General features: G+C 47.1%; 2 protein-coding genes across 2 annotated transcripts; one reads left to right on the top strand and one right to left on the bottom strand.

Moving 5' to 3' along the window:
• The first annotated feature begins 65 nt into the window (after positions 1-65).
• On the top strand, positions 66-23,511 carry ift74 (intraflagellar transport 74). The gene is made up of 20 exons (XM_062555231.1): positions 66-207; positions 709-844; positions 998-1,133; positions 1,259-1,307; positions 1,418-1,516; positions 1,805-1,865; positions 2,016-2,075; positions 2,187-2,248; positions 7,052-7,190; positions 7,983-8,045; positions 8,438-8,581; positions 9,238-9,278; positions 9,403-9,482; positions 10,420-10,473; positions 10,913-11,010; positions 11,502-11,628; positions 17,421-17,584; positions 21,425-21,550; positions 22,767-22,827; positions 23,061-23,511. Exons 2-20 carry the CDS (start codon positions 725-727, stop codon positions 23,174-23,176), a joined length of 1,800 nt encoding a protein of 599 aa, XP_062411215.1. The 5' UTR covers positions 66-207; positions 709-724; the 3' UTR covers positions 23,177-23,511.
• On the bottom strand, positions 2,175-5,442 carry LOC134101507 (leucine-rich repeat-containing protein 19-like). The gene is made up of 4 exons (XM_062555232.1): positions 4,926-5,442; positions 4,167-4,683; positions 3,834-3,926; positions 2,175-3,399 (listed from the first exon to the last, which is right to left on the bottom strand). The coding sequence occupies exons 1-4, from the start codon at positions 5,013-5,015 to the stop codon at positions 3,017-3,019; spliced, it is 1,083 nt and encodes a 360-aa protein (XP_062411216.1). The 5' UTR covers positions 5,016-5,442; the 3' UTR covers positions 2,175-3,016.
• Positions 23,512-26,062: the final 2,551 nt, after the last annotated feature.

Here is a 26,062-nt window from a genome sequence, read left to right as displayed (position 1 = left end):
TTCTAAACCAAAATAAGCTCGTGTGCTCCATCTGCTAGAGCTCCACGAGGGGGCAGAACTGCACGTGATTGCGGTAAGCCCTCAGAAGGTTGCTGAGCAACGAAACGACGACGCATTGCAAGAAGCAAGCAAGCAAACTAGCGTTAGCAAAACATCGGGACATCTTTCAGCTAACGTTCAATTTAGGAGTACGCCAGCATAATACAGGTAATGCAAAAGAGCGAAAAATATTCACTTTTACATTTGTACACATTTGTGGCGTCGTCCATATTTTTGTCATGAGAGAGAGAGAGAGAGACATGACTCTAAACGTGCTTATGAAATGAAATGGCTAGCTAGCTAACTGTTAACATTCTTGCATCTTGTTAGTCCTCATCCTGCTGCTAACTAAACGTGCATATCTAGCTAAAATTAGTTAATGCTGCTTTTGTTACTTTGGCCACATTCAAACTTACGTTTGTTTGTTTGTTAGCATTCTAACTAAACCATCGTTTAGAGACAGAAACTAGCAGTAATTGTTTTATTTTGTTTGACAAAGTGTTTTGTTAAGTTAAAAGAATAGTGTTGTTGGGATGGATAACAAACTATCACTAACTTAGCTATGCTAGTTAAACTTAGCTAGAAGCTAGTTAGTTGTTCTATTTGCTTTCACGAGTTTGCTGATTTGGTCTCTGAATGTAATGTTATATCATTACCAATTCTCGCCAGCCAACGTTATCCAGGAATGGCTAGCCAACGACCTCCATCCAGCAGACCGATGAGTCGTGGGTCTCTTGTACCAGGGGCAGGAAGACCACCAACAGCCATCAGACCACCACAGACAGCCGTCCGAGTTGGCACGGGGGTAAGTAAGCCTCATGCATGTATCAGAACAAATTGTGAAAACAGCCACCCTCCCCTACCTTCCAGACCCGTACCTGCTCCGTGAGTTATAGGCTCACGTGTCAGTGTGATGAAGATTGGATTCATCATTATAATGGTGATGATGTTTTGACAGATGGTTCCAGGGACAGGTCGCCCGGGGACACGAGGAGGTCCCATAGCCACCCCTGGTGTCCTGTCAGCCCAAATAAAGGTGGCGGATCGGCCTGTGACACAGCAGGGTCTCAGTGGGATGAAGACTGGAATGAAAGGTCAGTTTCTGAAGAGTCACTGTTGTCTACTCATTCATTCATGGTGTTCTGCTAATACACAATTGCAGTGTGTATGTAAAATCTCAGCTGTCATGTCTGTATCTGAAATCGTTGATGTTCAACAGGTCCACAGAGACAAATTCTGGATAAATCATACTACCTTGGGTTGCTTAGGTTAGTTGAACGGTGTTACTCTTTGTCACTTTTTCATGGATAACTTTTTCAATCTTGAGTTGTTTTTGATGTGTTTATAATATTTACTGTTACAATTTGAAATTCGTTAGGAGTAAAATCAATGAACTCACAACAGAGTGCAGCAAATTGCAAAAAGAGATTGACACCTTCAACCAGGAGAACTCTGTTTACCTTTCATATGAGAAAAGGTAAGTGCTTTATTACCTCCACCAAGGAGGTTAGGTTTTGATCACGGTTTGTTTGTTTGTTTGTTTGTTTGTTTGTTTGCCTGTCTGTCTATTTATTTGTTTGTTTGGTCAGAATGATGTTTTTTTCTATCTACAAAGCACAATTCTATTTTCAAAGTAGCTGTGAACATGTCTTTGGCCAATGGGACTTTCTTCAAGAATGTGCATGGTTTGATAAGGACACTGCACAAGTAGCATCCAAATGATTTTGAAGATTGTGATTCTTTATTTTGCCATCTTTGTTTTTAGAGCTGAAGGGCTTGTGGGTGAGCTAAAAGATCTTCAGGGACAACTGGCAGATTACAATATGGTAATTATGTGTTTGACCTTTAGAGAGAGCAATTGTGACTGCTCAGTCTTAATGACAGTTGATTTTCTTGAAGTTCACTGATTATGCTGTAGTGATGTATTCATTGCGTCTGAAACTTGGAACATAACAATTGTGTTTTGGGAATTCCAGCTTGTTGACAAACTGAACACCAATACAGAGATGGAAGAAGTTGTGAATGACTGCAACATGGTATGTTTTTTTTGGTCATTTTTTTGTAATGAAACATAAGTATGTAATCCATGCTAGTGTGTTGGCAGAGATGTGCGCAGTAGTAGTACTGATTGTCATTTTCTTTTTCAGTTGAGAGCCCAGAATGACAGAGAGGCCAAAAGCATGGATGTCATTTTTACTGAGAGAAGAGAGTAAGTATGTTGAATGTATTTAAATTGAGTCGCCTCAATATTCTTTTTATTTCTCGAGTGAAAAGACTGGTGGCTTGTAATAGCCAGCCAAATGTATGTGAATTTTCTGTTAAAAGTGCTCAATCAAATAGCAAACGTACTCATAGTGTGTCCACTGCAGCCGTGACAAGCAGACAGGATTGCTTTACAACAGTAAACATCAACGGTGATCATTGAACATCAGCTCTTCCATGTGTCGAACTTTACCAAGGATTAAATTCAGTGAGGTCATCAGACTTTAAAAACCTTCAAACACCAGAAAACGATCTTTCACATTTAGACGTTCATCATCATAACCTTTGTTATCTCATTCATGTTCATCGTCATAACCTTTGTTAGATTGTTGATTTCACGGAAGAGTACACTACAACAATCCCTCAACAACACACCAAGATGGATACCTCTCGTTTACATCTCTGTAAGAAGCATGAATGATTGCAGTTATGATTTTAGTTTAGTTACACTGCAGGATGAGTGGTTATGAATCATAGCACAGAGGTCTCCACATGGCTTAATGTTCTGTCAGGGCATAAGGGCGCCTGGATGTGTTCACGGAGCCTTCATATCATAAACACAAACATATCCTCCTGGAATGAGAGAGCCCATCCCAATCACAGTCCTACATACTCAAGCGATGGCTCACGTCTTCCGAAAAATCCCTGGTTGGGAGCCTTCTGCAGTCTCGTTTCGCTCGTCCAAGATGAGATACATCCATCACAGTTCCGTTCCTCAGGATTCGTTGTGGTCTTTGTAGTCCTCCGGCTCAATGTAGCGGTCCTCTATGAAGCCGTCCTCGTCCTCCAACTCCTCGTCGTCGGGCATCTCGCAGTCCAGTCCCTCGTCCAGCTCGTGGGCGCTGGTCTCCGTCTGCTCCGTCTCCAGGCTGAAGTTGGAGTAGCGTCCCGTGACCGAGACGTGGGACGCCTCCTCCTCGCGCAGGCGCTGGTGCCTGTAGTTGAAGATCAGCTTGTACCAGGAGGGCGACTTCACGGCGCAAACGATGACCACCGACGTGCTGAGGGCAATGACCACTACCCCGACAAGGAACTTCCAGGTGTTCCCAACCACCGGGAGTCCTCCACTACCGTTGGTGTCCTCACCTACATTGGAGTCTAGACAGGAGACAAGAAATGTTTTTTTTTAGTTCTTACAGTGTAACAGGGGAGCTACACCAGGCGCATAACTGAATCGCTCCTAAAATCCATTTTAGAAGTCTGGTCTATTTTCTTCGAATGTACGCACCACTGTCGCATCTTTTGTAGCTACTTCCATTGATCATAGTGATTATTAACTTCTGCAACATACGTGTTGTGAAGGGAACGCCTCAGTTACGTGCCTGGTGTAGCTCCCCTGTAAGGACTGATGCTAGAGTTCTACACAGCCTTAAGCTACTGTCCACTTTGAGTTTGGATTTTTGCATCATTTCCATACAGTAAGCATTGACGATGACACTTCTTTATCTTTATTCTTAATTGGTTACCTTTACTTTAGTTATTGCTGACTTTTGGTGGCACACTGCTTGTCAGAATAATTCTGAGTGTGGTACCTGTGGGAGAAGGTGTCTTTGACGATTCAATAGCGCACACGCTGTCGTCGAGGATGCTTTTGCCTGGTGGTGTGGCACATGTTGCTTGAGTACCTGTTCAAAATACATATTTGAAAAGAATTCGTTGCTGATAAATCAACAGCATGACAGCAAAACAATAACATGCAGAAACATGCAGTGTGCAGATACTGTAGATAGCAGGCTCTTGCACTACACTTTAATGTCAGTAGATGTCAGCATCTCGCTGTTTTCCAGCACTTGTAGCTGTCTGCTCCATAATGTAGACTGCGAGTAGGACTGAGTCATGTGATCATACACTTCATCCTTACTTACTTGTTAGTAAACCGGTGCTGTTAATCCATTTGGCAAGCTTCACAAACTCGCAAGAGCAGTTCCAAGGATTGTCCTCCAAAGCTAACAGCTGTAATTTCTCGACCTGTGTTGAGACTATTTCCTTTGTTAGCGTGTTGAGTCTGTTGCCCTGCAAGTGAAGTCTCTCCAGGCTGGGCAACCTCAAAAACATGTCCTCAGGCAGGGACAGTATGTGGTTGTGGGAGAGATCCAGCTCAGTCAGCGAGTCACACTGCGTGGCGGGCTCCAGCGAACTGAGGTTGTTGTGGGAGAGGTTGAGGACTCTCAGTGCAGGGAGGCTGGACAGCAGGTTATCAGGCAGGGCACTGATGGCATTGCTGCTGAGATCGAGTTCTGTCAGGTTCTTGTACTTGCTCAGAGCAGCCACGTCTGAGCTGCACAGGTTTATGAAGTTGTTGCTGAGAATCAACTTGGTGATGTTTTCAGAAGAGGGCTCGGGGATACATTTCAATGTTTTGTTGGTGAAATCCTCTACGACCTGAGAAGGCAATTCGTTTTCACTGTTTAAAGGACTAAACATTTAATGCAATCCACTTACTTGAGCAGATGCTGTAAATGTGGTAAGATGCAGACTGTTTGAAATAGTGTAGACCAAATAGCATTTGGTTGTCAAGCAAATGTTTTAGAAATATGCCTCCGATATATCATCACAATAATCATCACAAGGGCTGTAGAAAGTATTTTGGGCTGGGGGGCTGAAATATATCCAACGACACTTACCTCTGTTCCAACGGTAGACGTTGCTAGTCCTCCCATACACAGCAGTAGCACTATGCACAAAGCCATGATCCTTTCTTTACCTGCGGTCATGTCACAGAAAGGAAACAAACTTCAGCACTCGGCCACATCACAACTGCATCACGTCCAAGTGCACAATCGCATCCCCGTCACACCACAGAGAAGGTGTATGGCATTGAGCCAGACGGATGCCAATCTTGATCGCTCGTGAAAGGTTCGAGTGCGCTCGACTCTCCGTCCTCTTTGGAAGGCGTTGTCAGCAGATCCACACTCCACAGAATTGTTTTTTGGACAGAATTAAGAGAGAACCCCTCCGCCCTACCCACTCCGCCCCTGTAGGATAATGCATAACCTCTGCGATAAAAAAGCACAGTCTTTAAAAGAGCCGCACAAAGGGTGTCTTTGTGTGGGGGACCACTGGTTTATGTGGCTTGCTCGCGGTCCTCCACCACTGCTGTGCTTACATGCCTTCTCCTCTCCGCTATATTTGTGTGGCCTGTTGTTGTTATCTCTGACCCGGTCACAAAGACACCCATGGTCTCCGCAAACTGGCAAGGAGCACAAAGTGCCACTGTCCCCCCCCCCACCCCACCCCACCCCTCCTCTCCCCCTTATCCTCACAGGAGAGATGTTTTTCAGCCTGCCGGATTAGCGGACTGCTAGAGTCGAGGACAGATGTCTGTTTGATCTGTATGGAGTAAACAGGGAGCGACTGCCATACAGCTTGGTGTCAGTATGCATAAGGGTGTCGCAGCTCACAGAGTCAGTGTCACATGTTTGCTGGAATCCCACCTTGCGTGTCACCGCTGAGGGAGTGAATCAATACTCCTCTTGATAGTGGTGAATGAGACAGGAAGTGTGTTGTCCTGACTCACCTCTATGAATGTACAATAACTGTGGAATCTGTACTGTATAGTGTCAAGGGGAATCCACTGCAGTAAATGCTTTCCTCAAGTTCTTGGAGACCTCATAATCGTGTTGTCTATGGCCGACTGAGAATTTTGTGAATAATCTTGTGAAACAAGATGAGAGAAGATCTATTCAGAGTCTTCACTTAAATTGAATTAACCCTCACTGCTGCTAAAGATATCAGCATGGGATTTCACGGGCTAAAATGCCAAAGTCTGTCTGGCTCGTGATTTCACTTCGGTAGGTACGGCTCTATCTATAGCAGCAGCACAGCTGCTCTCACACAGAGAAAGTCACGGAACAAAAGGAAACCTCATTTACAGAAACATTATGAAATCAGAAACAAAGACAAGGAACGGGGCAAAAGCATGACACTGTATCTGTAAACCCAAACAGTATGCCTGCTCTCATTTAGAACTTGACAGTGGCATGTAGCAGTAAAGGCTGTAATATAATGAGGCGCTTCAGAGCCCTCTCCTGTAAAAGAGTATTCTTGAGTAGTATGCTTCTCTTATTGCCAGTTCCCTTGTGAACATGCCATGGCACTGTTCAACTGTCATTACAGTCCTGAATCACATCTCTTCATTCTACTCTGTTCATGAATACAGACTGGCTAATGTGTTAATACCAAACTCGAACTGGTCACAAAACTGTGATTAGATATAAATATCAACATTTTTAAATATACATGTGCCTTACCTTCAGGAAGAGTATTTGCCTTGCTCAGGAATGTCTTACTGGAAGGGGACCTGTCAAGCACCTTTGGTCTCAGCAATAAAAGGAAGCCATGATGTTCTAGCTAAACATTGACCATGTAACGAGTTTACTGAAGTAGGTTAATTGTAAAAAAAATACTGTGCAACTCATTTCTAGAGAATATCACTTGAAACTTGTTTTATTAATGAATCCATGTGTGTACATATTTCAGATATTCATTATTGATTTCCAACTGTTTGGTCAGTGGCTCAGAATGGATTCAGGACGTATTAGTGTTTAGCATAATTATATTTTTTAGTTTTAAAGTTTTGTTTTTGCTTTATTTAGTGTTGGGATGTCTCCCAGATATTCCTGAATGTCTGTTCTTAAACCCTCCCTTAAAAAAGAAGAGGTCTGCTGACCAAGTCCTAAATAGCTACACAGCTAAACAAATTTCCCCTTTTTTTTCTATTCTTGTTTCCCCCCCCCTTGTTGGGTTCTAGGAAGGAGGACATGATCCGAGCGGTGGAGGAGGAGATTGAAAGGGCAAAGCAGGCTGCCGAGGACATCATCAAAAAGATGTCGCCCGAAAAGCAAGCCAAATATGCCGAGATGAAGGCCAACAATGAAGAACTGCTGCAGGTGAGAGATGTCTATTCATCTGATAAACGCGAGGTGAACGATCCTTGATGTGACGAAAAGTAGTTCTGCTATCGCTCTGTCCTATGGGGAAACTTTGCTCTCTGTGACCCGTGAGTGTCCTCAGTAACACACATAGCCAGTCAAATGTGATCAGGTCTCTCTTCTGTCACTTCACACGTGGCCACTGATTTACGATGGAGATAGACAATCATTGGCCTCAGCAGGCACCGAGGACAAGCTGACAGCTTTCATGACAGCCTTAAACTCTTAGGCCTTTATGCAAGTTAAAATAAACAAAGCCATGTTAATACTGTATTATCTCCCTTAACAATGGGATTCTCTTCTCTGATTGGCTGATGGGGTGGCCATTAACTTCGTATAACAGACTACCTCTAAAGTAGTTCCTATTTGTTGCCCGTATCACACTTGAGTATTAATTCGCCAAACTCGTCGTTGCGAAGTTTAAATGAACTGTCACGTTGCATCCAATCTGAAATACAGACGTTCAGAACATAGTAACACTGTAGCATATGACAGAGGTGGATTGTAGCTTGTTGGATGGCATGTAGGCTATGAAAATAGCGATCTTTCAAAGTTAACGTTCATCAGAATCCTGGGATATGCCCGTTTGACAACGGGAGAGATAGAACTAACGACTGGCTTTTGGTCGTAGCAACCATCCATTCAGAACTAACGACTGGCCTTTTGCCATTTTTGGTAAAATCAGTGTATAAGCCGCGGCTCATAGTTGGTAAATTACAGTGCTGGATTCTCTCTGATGTGTGTTCTCAGGAACTGGACGCCCGTCAGGAGGAGCTGGACGCCCTTGTCACACGGAAGGAGGTGTTCGAAGCTGTGAGTCCAGAGCCCAGATTTCTTATCATTGACCGCAAACCCTGTGACCTCTCCCACCAACACCACCACAGGCGGTGCACTCTGAAAGGCTGTCCAGTCTGAAATGAAAGGCCTATTTCACCTAAAACACGTTGAATGCACTGTCACAGACTTTCTCCCTTGATGGCCCAAAGCACAAAGAATACTCTTGTACTGCTCTCTCTGAACAGTTTATATCTCTTACCCCACCCACTCACTTCTTTGCCTTTGTTTGTCTTTCCCATGATTGCCCTGCTGTACTGTATGTTTACTGCCCTGTCTGTCTATCTATCTATCTATCTATCTGTCTGTCTATCTGTCTGTCTGTCTGTCTGACTCTTTGTCTGTCTGCTTGATGTCTTCCTCTCTGGCAGGAGATGGCTCACTCGCAGGTGAAGCAGGAGGCGGTGCTGCTGTACGAGCGGCTGCAGGAGCTGGAGCTGCGGCGGGACGCCATGCTGGCCGAGGACAAGAGCATGGGCTCTCCGCAGGAGGAGCGCGAGCGGCTGCTCAAGCAGGTGAGGACCAGCCCCGAGGCCCCTCCATCACTGTTTGGCACACTCTATTGCAGCCAGCCAACGTGTCCTCTTGGCCTAGAAAGATGAGGTCTCATGTCTGCAACGAGAGAGGAAAGAAGACACACACAAAATGGCAGGATTTAGTTTCTACATTTACATTTATTAATTTAGCAGATGCTTTTAACCAAACCCGACTTTCAAAAATGAGGAGTAGCATTCAAGCTGCGCTGCAGACTGTACTGTAGACTCCTCCGAGATTTGAGACTCCGAGGAATCAAGGAATCTGTTGTGTTCCTCTTGCCAGAGTTCAGGCCTTGTCCAGTCGGCGTGGACCGGTGGTGATGAAAACATTCTGGCCTTGTCCTGCGGCTGTGGTTATTTCAGGGCTTGCCCTTTTGCGGATGGGAAGGCTGTACCCATACGGGTGCTAATGGGGAACCGCAGCGGTTTTATTATTTTCCGCAGTCATGACTCTGCTGTTGGCTGCCAGCAGTTATCTGTCACAGGACCGGAGATAAAGGCCCTATTCATGGCCGGCCTCAGAAAAACCATACGCCAATATTAACCTCTGAAGACTCATTTTGTGTGTGTGTGTGTGTGTGTGAAGAAACTTCATATGAGTACTGTCCTTTTGACTTGGGCTTGTTCCTTCACAGGTGAAAGAAGATAATCAGGAGATAGCAAGTATGGAGCGACAGTAAGTATGAAGTGATTCGCGAGCATTATATTCTGGCCATGACGCTCACTCAAGTGCACATATACAATTGTGAAATGGCAAAGCCCTTGTTCAGCCTGCATCGGTAAGCCTAACTTTTCCTCAGGTTGACAGAAATGCGGGAGAAGAACAGCCAGGTCACCGAGGAGATGCGTCAGCTGGACAACGACATGGAGGAGAGCCAAGGTGAGGCAGAGCTAGAACACGGCTCGTCCCGAGCGGCAGAATGGGAGGCGCCCCCACCGGTTTATTGGGCGGAGATGCCACAGGGGACGTCAGAGATTAGGAGGAGGAGGAGGAGGAGTGGTGGAGGTGCGGGAAGAGGTGTGGGGAGAGGTGGGGGTTCGGGAGTTGGCTGCTGTCAAGCATCTTCCCCCACGTAAGACTATAGGGTGGGGGTGCTTTCAGAGGGTTGAAGCTGTACCGACTAGCAGGCCATAAATCCCAGCGAGTTTGGACGGTGTCCAGGAAGAAGTCCCTCCCCGCTGGCCTTCACGTCCTGCCGTCGTCCCCGGGTCTGGGGGGCTCCTGCCTGGAAGCGGCTCGTTGAGTGGCCCGCTCCTGGCCGGGGACACTGGAAGTGCGGCACGCACACCGCTGAGGAACAATAGAGTTGACTGGGAGGGCCTCACCAGGGGGGTGGAGGGACTGAGGGGAAAGTTTGGCTCAGGTGACGTTAAAACAGCGCCGGCCCTGTGGTGTAGTGCAAAGCACGATACACAATAAGCTGTGGGAATGCTGGAGTTTTAAACAGAGAGGTGTTCTGTGTGTTCTCTCATCACTTCTGTGTCTCTTCTTGCTTTGCCATCCTCTCATACTCCACGGGCAGATGGTAAGACACAGCAGTAGGGCTCGGATCACCTCTAACATCCACTATACTCCCTTACTACCCCCTTGTCTGTACCTTTCAGTGTGTCAAGAATGTGTGTGATGAATATGTGTAATTAGAAACAAGTGATTGAGATCTGTGGCCTAGGCACAGTGATAGTTGCCATAGTTGTATCATACCATTGCGTAGTGATGGTCTGTAGATACAGTCTTCTTTGGTTTAGCAAAGCCATATCAGGCAGAGAAGGAGCAAATGCAACCTGTCCATCTCCACTAACTGGCTTTGTACTGACAGGGGAGCGAAGCCAGAAGTACAAGGAGCTGAAGAAGAAAGAGGAGACCATGAACAGTCAGTAGACTTCATCTTCATCTTCTGCATGTGTAGACTAGTGCAGCGGTTCTCAAACTGTGGTACGGGTACCACTGGTGGTACACGGACTCTCTGTTGTGGTCCTTCGGGAGTCTCTAAGATTGTTTTTTTAAATTTATATACAGTATATATAATATTAATATTTTAGTATAAAAAAATAATGAAAAATCATTACAATCATACTTTTCTATATTTCTTGAAAACTAAACAAAACAATGCAAAACTGTATATACAATGAAAAATATATTTAAATTGGACGATGCTGTCGTTTTTTGATGCTGGTCATAATGGCGGTACTTGGGGTCATTGTTCTCAGAGGTGGTATAGTAAAAAGTTTGAGAACCACTGGACTAGTGTGTGATGAGTCGCCTGCTCTGCCAGTGCGCTAACAGTGCTAACGGCTCTGGCTGTGTCTCAGGTTTCCTGGAGACGTACGACGAAGTCAAAGCCCAGGAGCTGGAGCGCCATCAGCAGACACAGGCCAGCATCACTGCTCTTCTAGAACATTCTAGCAGAGTGAGTAATAACCACAGAAAACTCCACGATACCACAGAACTCAAGACCAGTTTATATATTTTCTTAGCTGAGTATGTTGCACGTTGACATGTTTATAGTCTTGGCATTTCTGATGAGTTTTAGTTTCAATCAAGCTCCCAAAACAACTACTTGAGGCTGTCGTTTTTGGCTGTAGTTGGTTTTGGCAACTGCCGACCCTAATTTGTGTTTCTCAAAAGTGAACTAAATGGACAGGGACAAGGGATTACGGGTTTACGCTGATTGATAATGCTGGTTAAAATGATCTCATTAGTCAGTGTTTCACAACATACACTTCCTACAGTTTCCCATGATGGACTCAGCCAAAGCCCCCAAAGCTCATGCTAAAATCCATGTCATGATAAAAGTCAGTCATGTTATGGCTGAAAAGCCCCTGGATGAGCCTCTCTCTCTCTCTCTCTCTCTCTCTCTCTATCTCTCCATTTCTCTATCTTTCTCTCTCCCTTTGGCAGAACATGACGCGCCTGCGGCAGATCTCCTCGGTGACGGCTCACGAGCTGCGCTCCATGCAGGAGGACCTCAGCTTCAAAGAGACCGAGATGCACAAGTCCCAGAGCACGGCCAAAGGCCTGTCCTCAGGTAAGACTCACACACCCTACACACACACATACTCTGCACATTTCTGTCCTCGACACCGTGTCATAGCCGTCAATAGCAGCATGCTGTACATGACATTACATTTGTACAGACTAGTGTTGTTTTTGGCGACCTGTTTTGGTTTTAGTTTTAGTCTAGTCTTTGTGTCAAGCTGTCATTTTAGTTTTTATCAGTTTTAGTCACGTTCATACTCTTTTAGTCTAGTCAAGTTTTAGTCGACTAAAAGTATGAGCATTTTAGTCTTATTTTCGTCTAGTTTTAGTTGACGAAAACTAATGACTTTTAGTCTTGTTTTAGTCAATGAAAATTGGATTTTAGCATCTTTTTATTAATGCAATTCTATTTTAAGGGGTTGTTCCTCCATAGACTGGGTAAGACTGTTTTTAGTGGCAGGCACTATAGCACCAGCAAACTCTGAAACTATAGGACTGGATGAAATGTGCAGATAACGGTCTCCACTGATAAATATCACACTGGCTAACCTGGAAATGAGGTCCTATGTCCAAAATTCTGAACTACCCCTTTAATAGGAAATGATACATTTTGGTTAATTTTCATGGATTAAAAAATTACAAATATTACAGGTTACATAGGCACTGAACATTGACAGCGGAATCAGGTATGTTACACAGAGTTTGGTCTCCCCCTGTCACCATGAAGGGACTATTTGGAATATTCTGTAGACCTGCTGTTCCTTTTCTGAGAACAATTTAACTTAAGATCAAGTTGTCCTTAGGTTATTGAATGCTGTAAATGTGGATGCTATTTCACCATTAACTAGGTAGCCTAAGCGTGGTTACACACAATTGTCATCTTAATGCAGAATTTTGTAGCCTATAAAACGCATTTCACGTTCATCACTCAGTTTAGGCTAGGCCTATGCCTTGAGTGGTCGCTGCCCCTTTTTAACTATAGGCCTAATATGTTTTACGCAGCTAACAACCTTTTTGCATTTACATGCAATGGTAATTCCTTCCATGGAATTACATTTTCTAGTTATTGCTGTAATTACAGTTCAGTGCAACTGTGTCATGTTATATTCTGTTTCCTATATTTATGGCAATGCCAATCCCTATATTATGTTTGAACAAAAATAAAATAGTTAAGTAAACTAGTGTAGTGTTCTGCATGCGTACGTGTGTGTGTATGATACTGAGTGGCGTGTGACAGTAAGGATATGCAGTATGTTGCCATAGCACTGTCAATCGCAACGGTTGCTAAAACACCATGTTGTTTGGCTCAGCTGTCGTACGGCTCCTTGATCAGTTTTCACTGGGACTCGCAAAGGGAATTTAACTCTGATTATACAAGACTACTGGCTGTGGTCAACACACAGGAGCAGACGTTCCATTTTAGTTACAACAGCACTGCCACTTAGAGTAGAACTAATGTCATTGCAGCTGAAGTAGCCCCATTAGCTTCACAACACTGATAGAATTAGTATAGTATAGTATATATCCTTTTTTGATCCCGTGAGGGAAATTCATTCTCTGCATTTAACCCAATTTAACCGAATTAGTGAACACACACAGGACAGCACACAGTGAGGTGAATCACACACTAACCCAGAGCACTGAGCTGCCTGCCCAACCAGCGGCGCTCGGGGAGCAGTGAGGGGTTAGATGCCTTGCTCAAGGGCACTTCAACCGTGGACTGGTCGGGGATCAAACCGGCAACCCTCCGGTTACAAGCCCTAACCAGTAGGCCATGGCTGAATTGGAAGCTGCTCAGTTCCATCCCCATTTCCCCACCCCCCCACCCCCCCACCCCCCACCACTTTTGACTGAAGTCAGAAGTAATATAGTCTTGGCTCGAGGTACTCACCTTGATGATGAAATACAGTGTACTTACTTACTGTAGTTTCTTTAGAAATGAGTGACATGAGGCATTCATGAGGCATTCAGTGGTCAGGTCCTTCGGAACTGTACTACAGGCACATCCACATTATTCAATTATAATTCATTTTAAAAGTTAAAGCTAAATTGATCCTCGTCCCAGCTAAAATGTAACCTGACTTTCGCCAGATCCTGTAGTTCGCTGTCTGCTTCACACAAGGATCTGGGACTTCTCGATAGGAGATGTATTTCTGAAGGCGGGTCCTTGTAAAACATCCTCGCATGTGATTTGATAAACCACTTGCCTGTTATCTTGAATGACGTGCTAGGCTTCTTCAAGCTCTTGCCAAACCCGGTCGGAAGAAGAGTAAAAACATCCTTGCCACCAATAAATGTCTTCAAAACTATTCTCTGTTAATCTTTTAAAGAATGAATACTCGATAGATTCGACAAAACGGTTGAAATAGCAGAATCAATGTCAGTACAAGACTCCTCGCTGCGTGCCGCCATTGTTATTTGAATCAAACACTCGCTTCGGCGCTCCTGATTGGTTGCTCATTTTTTTATCACTGGCACAGGGGTTTGGATTGCCCTCGCGTCCAGACCCTTGTGTGGAGCTCAGCGAAACGCCTCTGGTGGAGCATGGTGGAACTACAAGGGTCTGGCGAGAGTCAGGCTAGCTAAAATGATCCTACGTGACCATTTGCGTTGGATAAGACGCTCAAATGATAGATTGCTTCCTGCAGGCCACTGCAGCATTGTAGAATGCTGAATTGAACTGTACAACAGCTGCCAGCAAAGTCTGCAAGGTAGCCAAAGCCTGCAATTACTGTAGTTATCCATAGTAGTGTCGATTTCACGGACAGACAGACGCACAGCTTATTTCTCATAGTTTTGTTCTGGGAAGGGGTCTTAATATGTCTCTCCGAGAAGACTAATGTAGATGAGACGTCATTTTATCAAAAGTGTTGCGGATTGATAGTCTTGGCTCGGGTGACTGCCTGCTACCGTTACTGCTAAGCAAAGAAGCAAAGGAGCAAAGGAGCAAAGGACCAGTGGCACCTCATCACCAGAGCTTGACGAGCCTCAGGTGGGGGGATACCTGACCTGAGCCAGTCTCCCGTTGAGCTCTACCACCCTGCAGTGCGACTCTGTCCCGGCCCCTATTTCCTGCCCCCCCCAAACCCCCTCATCCCCTCACACTCTTATTTATCAAATGAGCTGCTGAAGCCGAGCCAAGAGGCCTTCCTTCCTTTGTGTTGGGCTCCCCCCTCCCCACGTCCCATGGTCCCCTCCCCCTCCCCTCCCCTCCCCTCCCCCCAGCCCCCCGAAAAACCCATCTCTTATCTCATCAGGGCCACGGCCGAAAGCCAGCCGCGACACTTCCGCCGCCCGACTATTCTGAGCCGGGGGGTCGGCATTGTTCGGTTTCACTTATTTATTTGTCTTTGCGGCAGCGAACCTTTTCACAGCACCGCCACAAAACAAAAAAATCAGAGAAGCGAATCGGTGCCCAGTGGTGAGGTTTGCTTTGAAGGCCCCCCGTGTGTCACCGAGAGGTCTCTCAGCCTCTGTGTGGGTGCGAGGTATGTTAGAGGAGGTTTTAGCAACCAGGGAGCTGCGGAGAGGTACGCCGAGGTGAAGTACACAGTATTAATAAACAGACGATTATCTGCTCTACACAATTGGGCCTCCACAGCGTCCCTGTATAAATATTATGGGGAACCAAAGCCAAGACATTCATCCCCAAGGGTTGGAGGGCTGCAGAAGTCTTTGGGGTGGGGTGGGGTGGGGTGGGGTGTGTTTGTGGGGGCTGGAGCAGTTTGTGTGCACTTGAGGATGTGGAATAAAGGAATTTTAGAGGGTGTGTGTGTGTGGGTGTGGGTGTGTATGCTGGTTTTGGGAGTGCTGGGAGTTGTGGGTGTGTGTGTGTGTTATTGAGGGATTACAGCACGGGGGTGGATGTGTGTGTGCCTGGTTTTGGGAGTGAAGTGAAGGGAGTTGTCTGTGTGTGTGTGTGTGTTGTTGAGGGATTATAGACAAGGGCTGTACATGTACGTGTGTGTCTGTGTGTGTGAGGGTGGTGGGGGGAGCTGTGCGGCCGGCGAGAAAGGCTAACCCCAGGAGGAAGCGGCAGAGAATGCACAGAAGTGCTGATGGGGCACTCTGTGAGTCTTTCGCCGCTCCGAGTGCAGCGGCCTCTCCAAACAGTGTGGCCGGCCGGCCGCCTATCAGGAGGAACCGGCCCACTTCCTCTTCCTGCCCCGAGAGTAGCAGGGGCAACAGAACTCGGCCTCAGAGGGGGGTGGAGTGTGTGTGTGTGTGTGTGTGTGTGTGTGTGTGTGTGTGTGTGTGTGTCTGTCTCTCTCTCTCTCTCTCTCTCTGTGTGTGTGTGTGTGTGTGTGTTTGTGTGTGTGTGTGTGTATGTGTGTTTCTGTCTGTGTGTGTGTGTGTGTGTGTTATTTTTTGGGTGGAGGGGTTAGGTGGGGGGACTCAATAGCTTAACAGGCAGAGACAGATGGACTTAGGACTGAGTGTAAGGATGTGTTAAGATGCCGTTGCCACAGAGGATAGGGACGAGAAGCTTTGGTTTCGCAATCGGCGCACTTGGGTGGGGGGTGGTTAAGGGGGCTGGAGGGTTTCTCCATCAGTTCTGCGTGGGGTCTGGTACCAGTCGAGAGGGGATTGCAGCAGGTCTTGCGGTCATTGAGAATAAACAGAGGAAATTCAAAGCCAGCCTCACAGTGGGCCTATCTTCTCTTGATCCGCCAGTTTTCGCATTCCTTTTATGGGAGGCTGACCGCCCAGTACTTAACCATCGATTGTGTTGACATTCGCCAGAAAGGATTGAATGAGACCTCCATAGACTTGGCTGGGACGGGCGCTGGAGGATCAGTTTAATACGGTTTGTGCAACGCACAAAAAAAAGAATACGGCCATAAAAGAATACGATTATGAAGTGTAACTAAATGAAAACCGAAGTATCCGATGGAGCGCTGAATCCCGTATCCTCAGCGCCGGGGCTCTTTTCCAGCTGTGCCGGCTCTGCGTTGGATCCGTCCCCGGTGCTCGGAGAGGGCCCGGAATGATGAGTCCGGCGCCGCCCATGTGGCTCTCGTGTTCTGGTCCGGGGGTTGAGGTTCTGGTCAGAGGTGGCTCGGGTGTCGGGCCTCTCACCATACGTTAATGACGTGGCCATCGTCCAGACTCTGGACTCCAGTCTGCCGGGGTTCTGTCTCCTCTTCTCCTTATTTGCACGAAAAATGCAGACGTCCTCCAAGGTCTATTAAGCCCCGACGTCTCAGAGAAATGAAGACTCGGCTCAACCGAATCGAATGTCGAAAAAAAGCAAATAGTTAGCCCTCCCTAGGTCAGTCCCTGTCAGCAAAAATTTCAGAGTTTTATTTGAAATGGCAAAACCAAATATCCTGTTTTTTATTTGAAAAGGCTGTGGAAAACAAAAGTCTCTGGCCTTGTTGAGCTTTAAGACCCGAAGTGGCTCAGGTGAAGAGAGCTTTGGCCCTGCAGCTCGTGCTGGACCTTTCAGCACTGTCTGGTGCCGCTCTCCCTGAACCGCTGCTTTCCCTCCAGGTGTCTGAGACACGGAGAGTTGGAACTGGAACTGATGAGACAATGATGTGGGGAGTGGGGGGGCCTCAGCGGTCAATAGAGCAGAGGTGCTGAAAAGCAGCAGTTTGAATGTGCCCCGGAGTGTGTATGTTAACTAGGCGTGTCAATATGATATTCATCAAATGTGATTTCCCTGCACGCTGTGTGCGTGTGTGTGTGTGTGTGTTGGGAGGGTGCGGGATTTGATGGGGGCATGCATGAGCATTTGTGTTTTTTTTTACATGTGTAATGTTAAGTGTGTGTGTGTGTGTGTGTGTGTGTGTGTGTGTGTGTGTGTGTGTGTGTGTGTGTGTGTGTGCCTCTCCACAGAGAACCAGCGTCTTCAGCAGGACCTGCAGAAGGTGGAGCAGCTGGAGGGGAAGATCTCGTCGGAGATGGAGAGCCTGAGGGAGCGCATCCAGAGCATGACAGAGGGCCTGCAGACCTACAGCAACCTGGACGCCCTCAAGGCCGCCGGAGAGGACAAGAAGAAGGTGAGGATCCACCAACATCCAGCTTGTCCTCTGTCTTTTGTTCTTCTCAAGTATGAAGAGGGGCGGTTGCCCGAAACGTTAGTTTGTGATTATAAAATAGTTACGGTAACGTGGAGCTCAGTGTGCGGATTCAGCTTTGCTTTTTCAACTTTTGGAATCCGGCACCGGACAGTTTTTGGATGTGCGCGTGTCCTCGTTAAGAATTAGGGCCTGATGGCCCAGGCCAGAGTTGTTATGGGGTGTTCGGTCAGTCTAAACATTCTGTCCACATCTGATCAAGAGCTCTGTAGTTATTTGTGTACAGTATGTATTTGTTGAGTTGCTGAGGTGTGGATGGACAAGACTTGGCCCGCCTGCCTGTCGCTTTTATCTGTGGGCAGGCAAATTTCATCGAGTTTGCGTAGAACAACACAGGCTCATTAGTGCTTGTAGCCGTGCACTCGTCCACATTTTCACACACAGACACACACATACACACACACACACTCACACTTTCTCTCTCTCTCACACACACACACACACACACACACACACACACACACACACACACGTAAACACATCACAGATATAAAGATAACATCAGGGCTTTCACATTTTCACACCTCTCTCTCAAAAAAATGTCTGCGTCCGGAAAGCCTGTGCCACCATCTGCTCCGGGAGATTTGGGGCCAGCCGAAGACGGCCACCAGATAAAAGCTCCCACTCTGCTGCTCTGGAGCTCCCATTCCATGCGCGGACACAGGAAGAATATTCATTTCTCAGCCTCCGTTTTCCCCTGTCTTGCGGGAGAGGCGCCCTGACAGACGTATCCGACGTGCTCCCGCTTCCCAGGCTGCCTCTCCAGCAGCAGACCGCAACCTAGTGTAAACAACCATAGGCCCGCTCCCGCCCTGGGAGGCAGCCCACAGCACCATTTCCATAGGAACAGGTGTCTGTGTGTGTCTGTGTGTGTCTGTGTGTGTCTGTGTGTGTGTCTGTGTGTGTGTCTGTGTGTGTGTCTGTGTGTGTGTCTGTGTGTCTGTGTGTCTGTGTGTGTGTGTGTGTGTGTGTGTAGGTGTGTGTGTGTGTGTGTGTGTGTGTGTGTGTGTGTGTGTGTGTGTGTGTGTCTGTGTGTGTGTGTGTGGCATATATGTGTGTGGGTTTGTTTGTGCCTGGTTGTGTTTATGTGTGTTAGTGTGTTTATGCTTGTTTATGTGCGTGGAATATGTGTGCGTGGGCTTGTTCGTACCTGTTTGTTTGTTAGTGTGTCTTAGTGTGTTTATGCTTGTATGTGTGTGTGTGTTACGTGTGTGTGTGTGTGTGTGTGTGTGTGTGTGTGTTTGTGTGTGATGTATATGTGCGTGGGTGAGGTGTGGTTGTGTGTGTATGTGTGTGTGTGTTCTATATGTGCGTGGGTGTTGTTTGGTTGTGTGTGTGTGTGTGTGTGGCCAGGAGGAAGAGGACATAAAAGCGTCCCTTCACTTCACCAGAGAAATGACTTGTAGGGGGTCTAGAGAAGGGCCTGGGGGTGAGTGGGTTTCAGGGGCCTTTTCTCTACAACAGGATGCAGGTTTCTCTGCTGTGTTTGACACCAGGAAGACATGTTTCTTCCACTGAGGAGCTTCTGACTTACCCCCCCAGGGGAGTGGGCCGCTCCTAGGGCTACTCTGGATCTTATGAGTCCTCACACACACACACACACACACACGTGGGGCCATGCAGATGCACTTGCAGGAAACAGTCGTCTCCTCTACCGGCTTAAATTCATCAGTGTCATGCATCATTTCTTTGTTGTATGGGTGGGATAAACAATGAGGGAGGTCTCTGATTGGAAAATGAATAAAAAGATTACGTCAAAAAATTGGAATGTGAAAAGATTGAACATGAGGTTCTTTGTTTATCGAGAATATGACGAACGTCATCCGTTCTGCGTACTTGGCCTTCCCGCACTCCCCCCTGTCAAATAAAATAATCTATTCAAGTGCTTTGCTGATATGACACAGAATTGTATTGCCAGTCAAGCAGTCATTGCGTACAGGACAAGAAATCAGACCATACATCACATACACACATACATGATATACATATACACTTTATTGCCAAAAGTATTCGCTCACCTGCCTTGACTCACATATGAACTTCAGTCACATCCCATCCTTAAGCCATAGGGTTTATGATGACGTCATAAAGCTGATGCAGCTATAACAGCTTTAACCCTTCTGGGAAGATTTTCTACAAGGTTTAGGAGTGTGTTTATAGGATTTTTTTTTACCATTCTTTCAGAAGCGCATTTGTGAGGTCACACACTGATGCTCTCAGGATCTGCTCTAATTCATTCCAAAGGTGTTCTATTGAGTTGAGGTCAGGACTCTGTGCAGACCAGTCAAGTTCATCCACACCAAACTTTGTCATCGATGCAAAAAATCCCAAATCCCCATCCCCAGCACAGCCAATTAAGTTAGGTTGTTGGGTGCTGGTGACTTGCAGGTTCACAATTAATAAAAAAAAGAAGAAAATAAAAGGTTCACCGCACACCATTGGACTACACTTTTTTTTCTTAGCAACGCGTTTCGCAATGCACTTCCTCAAGCTCCTTGCGAAACGTGTTGCTCTCGTTCATCGAGCCTGAGGAAGCACATTGCGAAACGTGTTGTTGCGTTCCTCAAGCCTGAGGAAGCGCATTGCGAAACGTGTTGTTGCGTTCCTCGACCCTGAGGAAGCGCATTGCGAAACGTGTTGTTGCGTTCCTCGACCCTGAGGAAGCGCATTGCGAAACGTGTTGTTGCGTTCCTCGAGCCTGAGGAAGCGCATTGCGAAACGTGTTGTTGCGTTCCTCGAGCCTGAGGAAGCGCATTGCGAAACGTGTTGCTCGCGTTCCTCGAGCCTGAGGAAGCGCATTGCGAAACTTGTTGCTCGCGTTCCTCGAGCCTGAGGAAGCGCATTGCGAAACGTGTTGCTCGCGTTCCTCGAGCCTGAGGAAGCGCATTGCGAAACGTGTTGTTGCGTTCCTCGAGCCTGAGGAAGAGCATTGCGAAACGTGTTGTTGCGTTCCTCGAGCCTGAGGAAGCGCATTGCGAAACGTGTTGTTGCGTTCCTCGAGCCTGAGGAAGCGCATTGCGAAACGTGTTGTTGCGTTCCTCGAGCCTGAGGAAGCGCATTGCGAAACGCGTTGCTCAGAAATAAAGTGTAGTCCGATGGTGTGCGGTGATCCATTTTTCTTTGTCATCCATGCCTTTATGGACTTTGTCATGTTGGAACAGGAAGTGGCCATCCCCGAGTGGCCATCCCCGAGCTTTGTCATTTAGTTCCAGTGAAAGGAACTCGGAATGCGTCAGCATTAATCAAGAGATTCTGGACGATTCCATGCTCCCAACTTTGTGGGAAGTTTGGAGATGGCCACTTCCTGTTCCAACATGACTGCCACCAATGCACAAAGCAAGGTCCATAAAGGCAAGGATGACTGAGTTTGGTGTGGATGAACTTGACTGGCCTGCAGAGAGTCCTGACCTCAACCCAACAGAACACTTTTGGGATGAGTGGATCCTGAGAGCCAGTCGCCTAGTCTAATATCAGTGTGTGACCTCACAAATGCGCTTCTGGGTCAAAAAAGGGTTAAAAAATCCTATAAACACACTCCTAAACCTTGTGGAAAATCTTCCCAGAAGAGTTGAAGCTACTATACAGTAGCTGCAAAGAGTGTACCAACGTCATAATAAACCCTATGGATTAAGGCCGGGATGTGACTGAAGTTCATATGTAATTCGATACAGGTGAGTGGATACTTTTGGCAATATAGTGTACATCAAAAGATAAATAAAAAAAATCTCCCTGAAAATCTGTCTCTCTGTTTACATCTCTCAGAGGCTGCAGGAAGAGAAGATTTCCCTCACCATGCATAGAGACACCTTCAAAAAGGATATGGCAAAGATGAACGAGGAGTATGAGGCTCTGAAGACCCAGCTTCAAGAGAACGAGACTCATTCTCAGGTGACCCCAGTGTCCATCAACACTTTAGTCAACACACGGACCACTCACCCGAACGCACCCCCGCAGCTCTTCATACCCCCTCATATGCCCCCATAGTTCCACATCCCCCCTCATATTCCCCCATAGTTCCACATCCCCCCTCATATGCCCCCATTCGGTTTTTAAGTGATGATGTAATAATGGGATAATAAATAGTTTTCCGGGTCCAATGGCTTTCAAACTCACATGTCATTCTCCATAGACAGTAAAATAAACTATTATTTTCCGCTATTCTGACTAGCCTTTAAGAAAATTGTCATCTTATACGGACTTGTTGCCTCAACCTAATCAAATCTATATTTTTCACGGAAGCCTGGACGTTACCCATTCATATATCATCTGGCTGCATAGCTACAGTGATTGCTTTGTTAAAGTTTAGCGATTTTGTTTTAAAACCGCTAAAACGAAGGTGGTGATGACAAAGTTTACAAGTAGCAAAACCCGTCTGGCTGCGCTAATAAACGTCTTTTCACAAAATAGCTGCTGGGTCCGTGACGTCGGACTTAACAACCGAATACTGTAGTTCCACATACCCCCTCATATGCCCCCATAGTTCCACACTCACCTACTGTACATGGCCCACAGTTCCACATACCCTCTGCTCTAATCCCAGCTCCCTCTACTGGTGTCCTCTCAAGCATCCTTTGAGTGCATCAAGAGGTGAACACAGCATAACTGATCATGTAGAGTTGAATACAACAAATCTTTCTGTACATGGAGGGTATAAAGTTTAGTTCTTGACTGGACAAACAGGACCCTGACGCCACAGTGGCGGGGTCTTGTGTCGTCCTGAAGGGATTCATCTTTCAGAAGCTTCAGTAGAGGGTGTTGGTTTATGTGGGCTAAAGGGGGATCGCGCTGACGATCTTGGCAAGAGCAGAAGCTTCTATCAGCCAGAGGAAGCCATTTCTGTGCAGGACAGCAGATTCTCCCCTCCAGTGGGGTCGTGCTGAGACAGAGACTGGACGGAGCTGACCTCAGATAATCCCTGCAGGGGTCACAGGGTCATCTGACGTGACAGAGACGCCCACTGTCTCCAGGGGCAACCCCAGACGACCTGCACTTGGTGATGTGCGATGATTGATGGAAGGTTTTCTTTGGCCGCAGTTGCTTTTTCAGGCGTGCGAATTTGGAATTGATCTTTTTTCTACTGTACGGTGTGCTTCTGTCTTTACAGCTCACTAACTTGGAGAGGAAATGGCAGCATCATGAACAGAACAACTTCGTCATGAAAGAATGTATCCTTTTTCTAAAAATCCAGATAGCACAAAACCAAACACTAGAACACACACGTGATGTGAACCGAAGTGAAGTAGCAGCTTTGTGATGATCTGATCTCCTGTCAGTAACTCTGCTGAAGAGGGCAGAGTAGACGAGGGCTTCCCTGTGCATGCACATGTCTCTGAGGAACAGTGGTGGTCTTTGTCATGATTCAGCCCTCAATCTTCCTTAACTTGCCTCCTGCCGCCAGTCATTGCCTCCAAAGGCATGGAGAGTGACTACCGTCCCGTGGTGAAGACCGTCACCAGCCAGCTAAGTGACTACAACAGGATCCTCGTCGAGGCCCTGCAGGGCAGCCGTGGCTGAGCCGAGAAACCCCCTTACTTCCTGTCTCTGACAGCAGCCATTACGGCTCCGCCAGTCTGTCCCCCGGACACTTCCTGTGAGAGACGAGGCCGGCACTTAATTGCCATTCTTCTCCACATTTAGAATAATCCGCCACGTGAAGCTACATCAGAGGTGTCCTGCATACATGCATAATGCACAGTCCATAGACTGTGGTGTCACTGATGTCATAACTTTTATACTATTATACCAAAAACATCTATCATATACTGTATCTAGAAAGTGTAAATATTCGAATGTCATATCAACGGTATTATTTTATATTTATATGAGAATGTTGATGTAATAAACATTTTTGTGAGAGAATGCCTGTGATTTTATGACAGTTATATTGATGTGATGGATGTGGCCATGGGAAGGATGTCATGATAAAGACTTTAGGCTTCAGTGATACTGCACAGAGATGAGGAAGAACAGGATCCAGGTCTTGCTTCATCTCTGGCTCCGCAACACTAAGGGATTTAGTGTGCTAAGGGAAATGTGGTGTGCAAGAAATGCATTTGGAGTCAATCAGTCATATTTTGTTGTCTCTCACTCTCTCTGTCTTTCTTTTGCTCTCTTTGTCGCTGTGTGTGCATGTGTGCCTGTGTGTGTGCCCCTGTGTGTGTGTGTGTGTGTGCTTGTGTGCCTGTGTGTCTCTGTGTGTGTGCCCATGTGTGTGGGCATACTGCTTTTAAGCAGTGTGATCCGGAATGGTAGCAGGGGTTAATGGTAGCCAGGAACTGGGCCTGCTGATAACACTATTGTTTTAATGCAATTGGTTTCCGCCGAGCACTATCACAGTAGGAGGCCCGGTGTTTCCCAACCAGTGCGGCCTCGTGCCCTGCCCAACTCTGGTAAGTTAGCGTGTGTGTGTGTGTCCTGGTGAGCTACCCTCTGAATTAGATACATGTGAAATTGCCATAGAAAAACATTGAATATTGTGCACAATTAGAGGTCATTTATCATTGTTCAAAAACCCATTTCTGAGACAAGTCGCCATTCTCACTCCGAGGGAGTGTTGATCGCAACATCACGGCCCAGTATGTGACACCCAGTGTATGACTCTCCTTTAGAGTGTGATTCCGGGAGCATGGCCGGATGAAGAGAAAGGAGAACTCAAAGAGGAGGAGACGAGTAAAAATGTGAATGAGATGGAGGAAGGGACATAGAGGCGCTCGGTGAGTGAGTCAGCGTGGAAACTTTGTTTGTGGACGCAGGAGAAAAGGAAAAGTAAAGATAAAGAACAATTGTCCACAAGGAGATGGGGGGTTGGGTGCAGGCTTGTGTGTTTGTCCTGAGTCGGGATGAGGTGGGGGCGGAGGGGGGGAATTCCACCACAGGATAATAGGACCCGTGCAATCAGGGCCAGTCGACTCAACAGACAACCGGCAAACCCCCAGCAGTCCACACACTGGCTTCCTCTACAACTGTCCTTAAATTACTCAGATGCAGAGAAAATAAACCAATTGTTCCTCAATTTTCCCCCCTCGTACACAAGCCCGTGTTTTGTCTCGCGTCTAACAATGCTTGCCTCAAAGTGTGCGATGACTTGTGCTAACCCGGAACCAGAGCAGGAATAACAAACCGCTCGGGTTTATTAAAGTAATGAGATCATCGTTTTTTTGTCGCAGAGGGGGCGCACATTCCTCTGTCCTAGGAGGTCAAAATAACACATAGAACTTAACTGCGTGTGTGTGAGTGAACCCAAGGCAAGTCACAGCACAGTCCCAGCGTGTTTGCTCTGCGGAGAAACCCGACTAATTGGCCCCATTGTGTATCTAGCCGAATGCTGACCAGCTGCGCTCCGGAGTAAGTGCGCTGGGAAAGGAGGCATAACCCCCCAGTTCCAACCAACAGGCTCCAGGCTTCAGCCCACGAACCCACCCCTTTCCTCGGCGCTGAACCGCAGGACTTCGGCAGGGGCTGAGCCTCTTGCCTGACAGCCCGCATCAATTAGTGCGGAGAGAGTGAGTGCTCTGCGGCCGATGCCAGGAGGTTTAGGGCTCCCCCGGTGACCCTAACGCTGCCGTAACACCCTCTGGCCGCCGCGCTGGCCCACCGCCGCACCCCACTGCGCTGGAACGGGGGTGAGTTGATGAGAGGTGTGTGTAGTAGACCGAGCTTCTGCACACACACACACACACTCACATACAGAGTTTGTCTTTTTCCTCTTGCCACCCCCACCCACCCCCCCGCACTCCCTTCCTTCTCTCGGTCCCACTTAGCTACTGGTCAGCAAGTCCACACCCCTGTAAGAACAATAGTCTCACGCCCATACAGAGTTTATGGACATCATCCCACAACGGCTCCCTCACACGGACTCACGCTCAGGGCACTTGCACTTGGCATACGCCTGCCACCCTCTTTCTCTCTCGCTCGCTCTCTCTCTCTCTCGCTCGCTCGCTCTCTCTCTCTCTCTCTCTGGCTGTGAAGCACTTCAGGGTGGGAGTCCAGGAAAGAGGAACTCTACCCAACTTCTCCACAAGGCCAGTGACAGAGTTACAGCTCCCTACGCACTTAGAGGGAGAACGAAAGAGAAGAGAGCGAGAGAGGGAGAGAGCGATAGAGAGGGCCATGACCCCTTCACTGAGCCCAGTGAGGATGATCTCTATCTTTTCCCCTTCACTGTGGCATCTTCCCTTTTACTCTCCCTCCCACTGTCTCTCACTTTTTTTCTTTCTTTCTTTCCCTCCCTCTCTCCTAAGCCTCTTTCGCAAGAGCTACCACCATCGACAAAAGAGGCCCTCTATCTGCCTGCCTGAAGTTTCACAATGTCATGCCTGGACAGTGGTGCGTGAGTGACTCGCTGTTGTTAAACCCTCTGCTATGGGGATGTGAGTGTGGCGGGAAAAGATGGCCGCCGTC

This window comes from Sardina pilchardus, chromosome 14 (assembly GCF_963854185.1).
Source record: "Sardina pilchardus chromosome 14, fSarPil1.1, whole genome shotgun sequence".
NCBI classification, from domain to species: Eukaryota; Metazoa; Chordata; class Actinopteri; order Clupeiformes; family Clupeidae; genus Sardina; species Sardina pilchardus.
The sequence above is the reverse complement of the archived record's forward strand: the minus strand, read 5'-3'. Positions and strand labels throughout refer to the sequence as shown.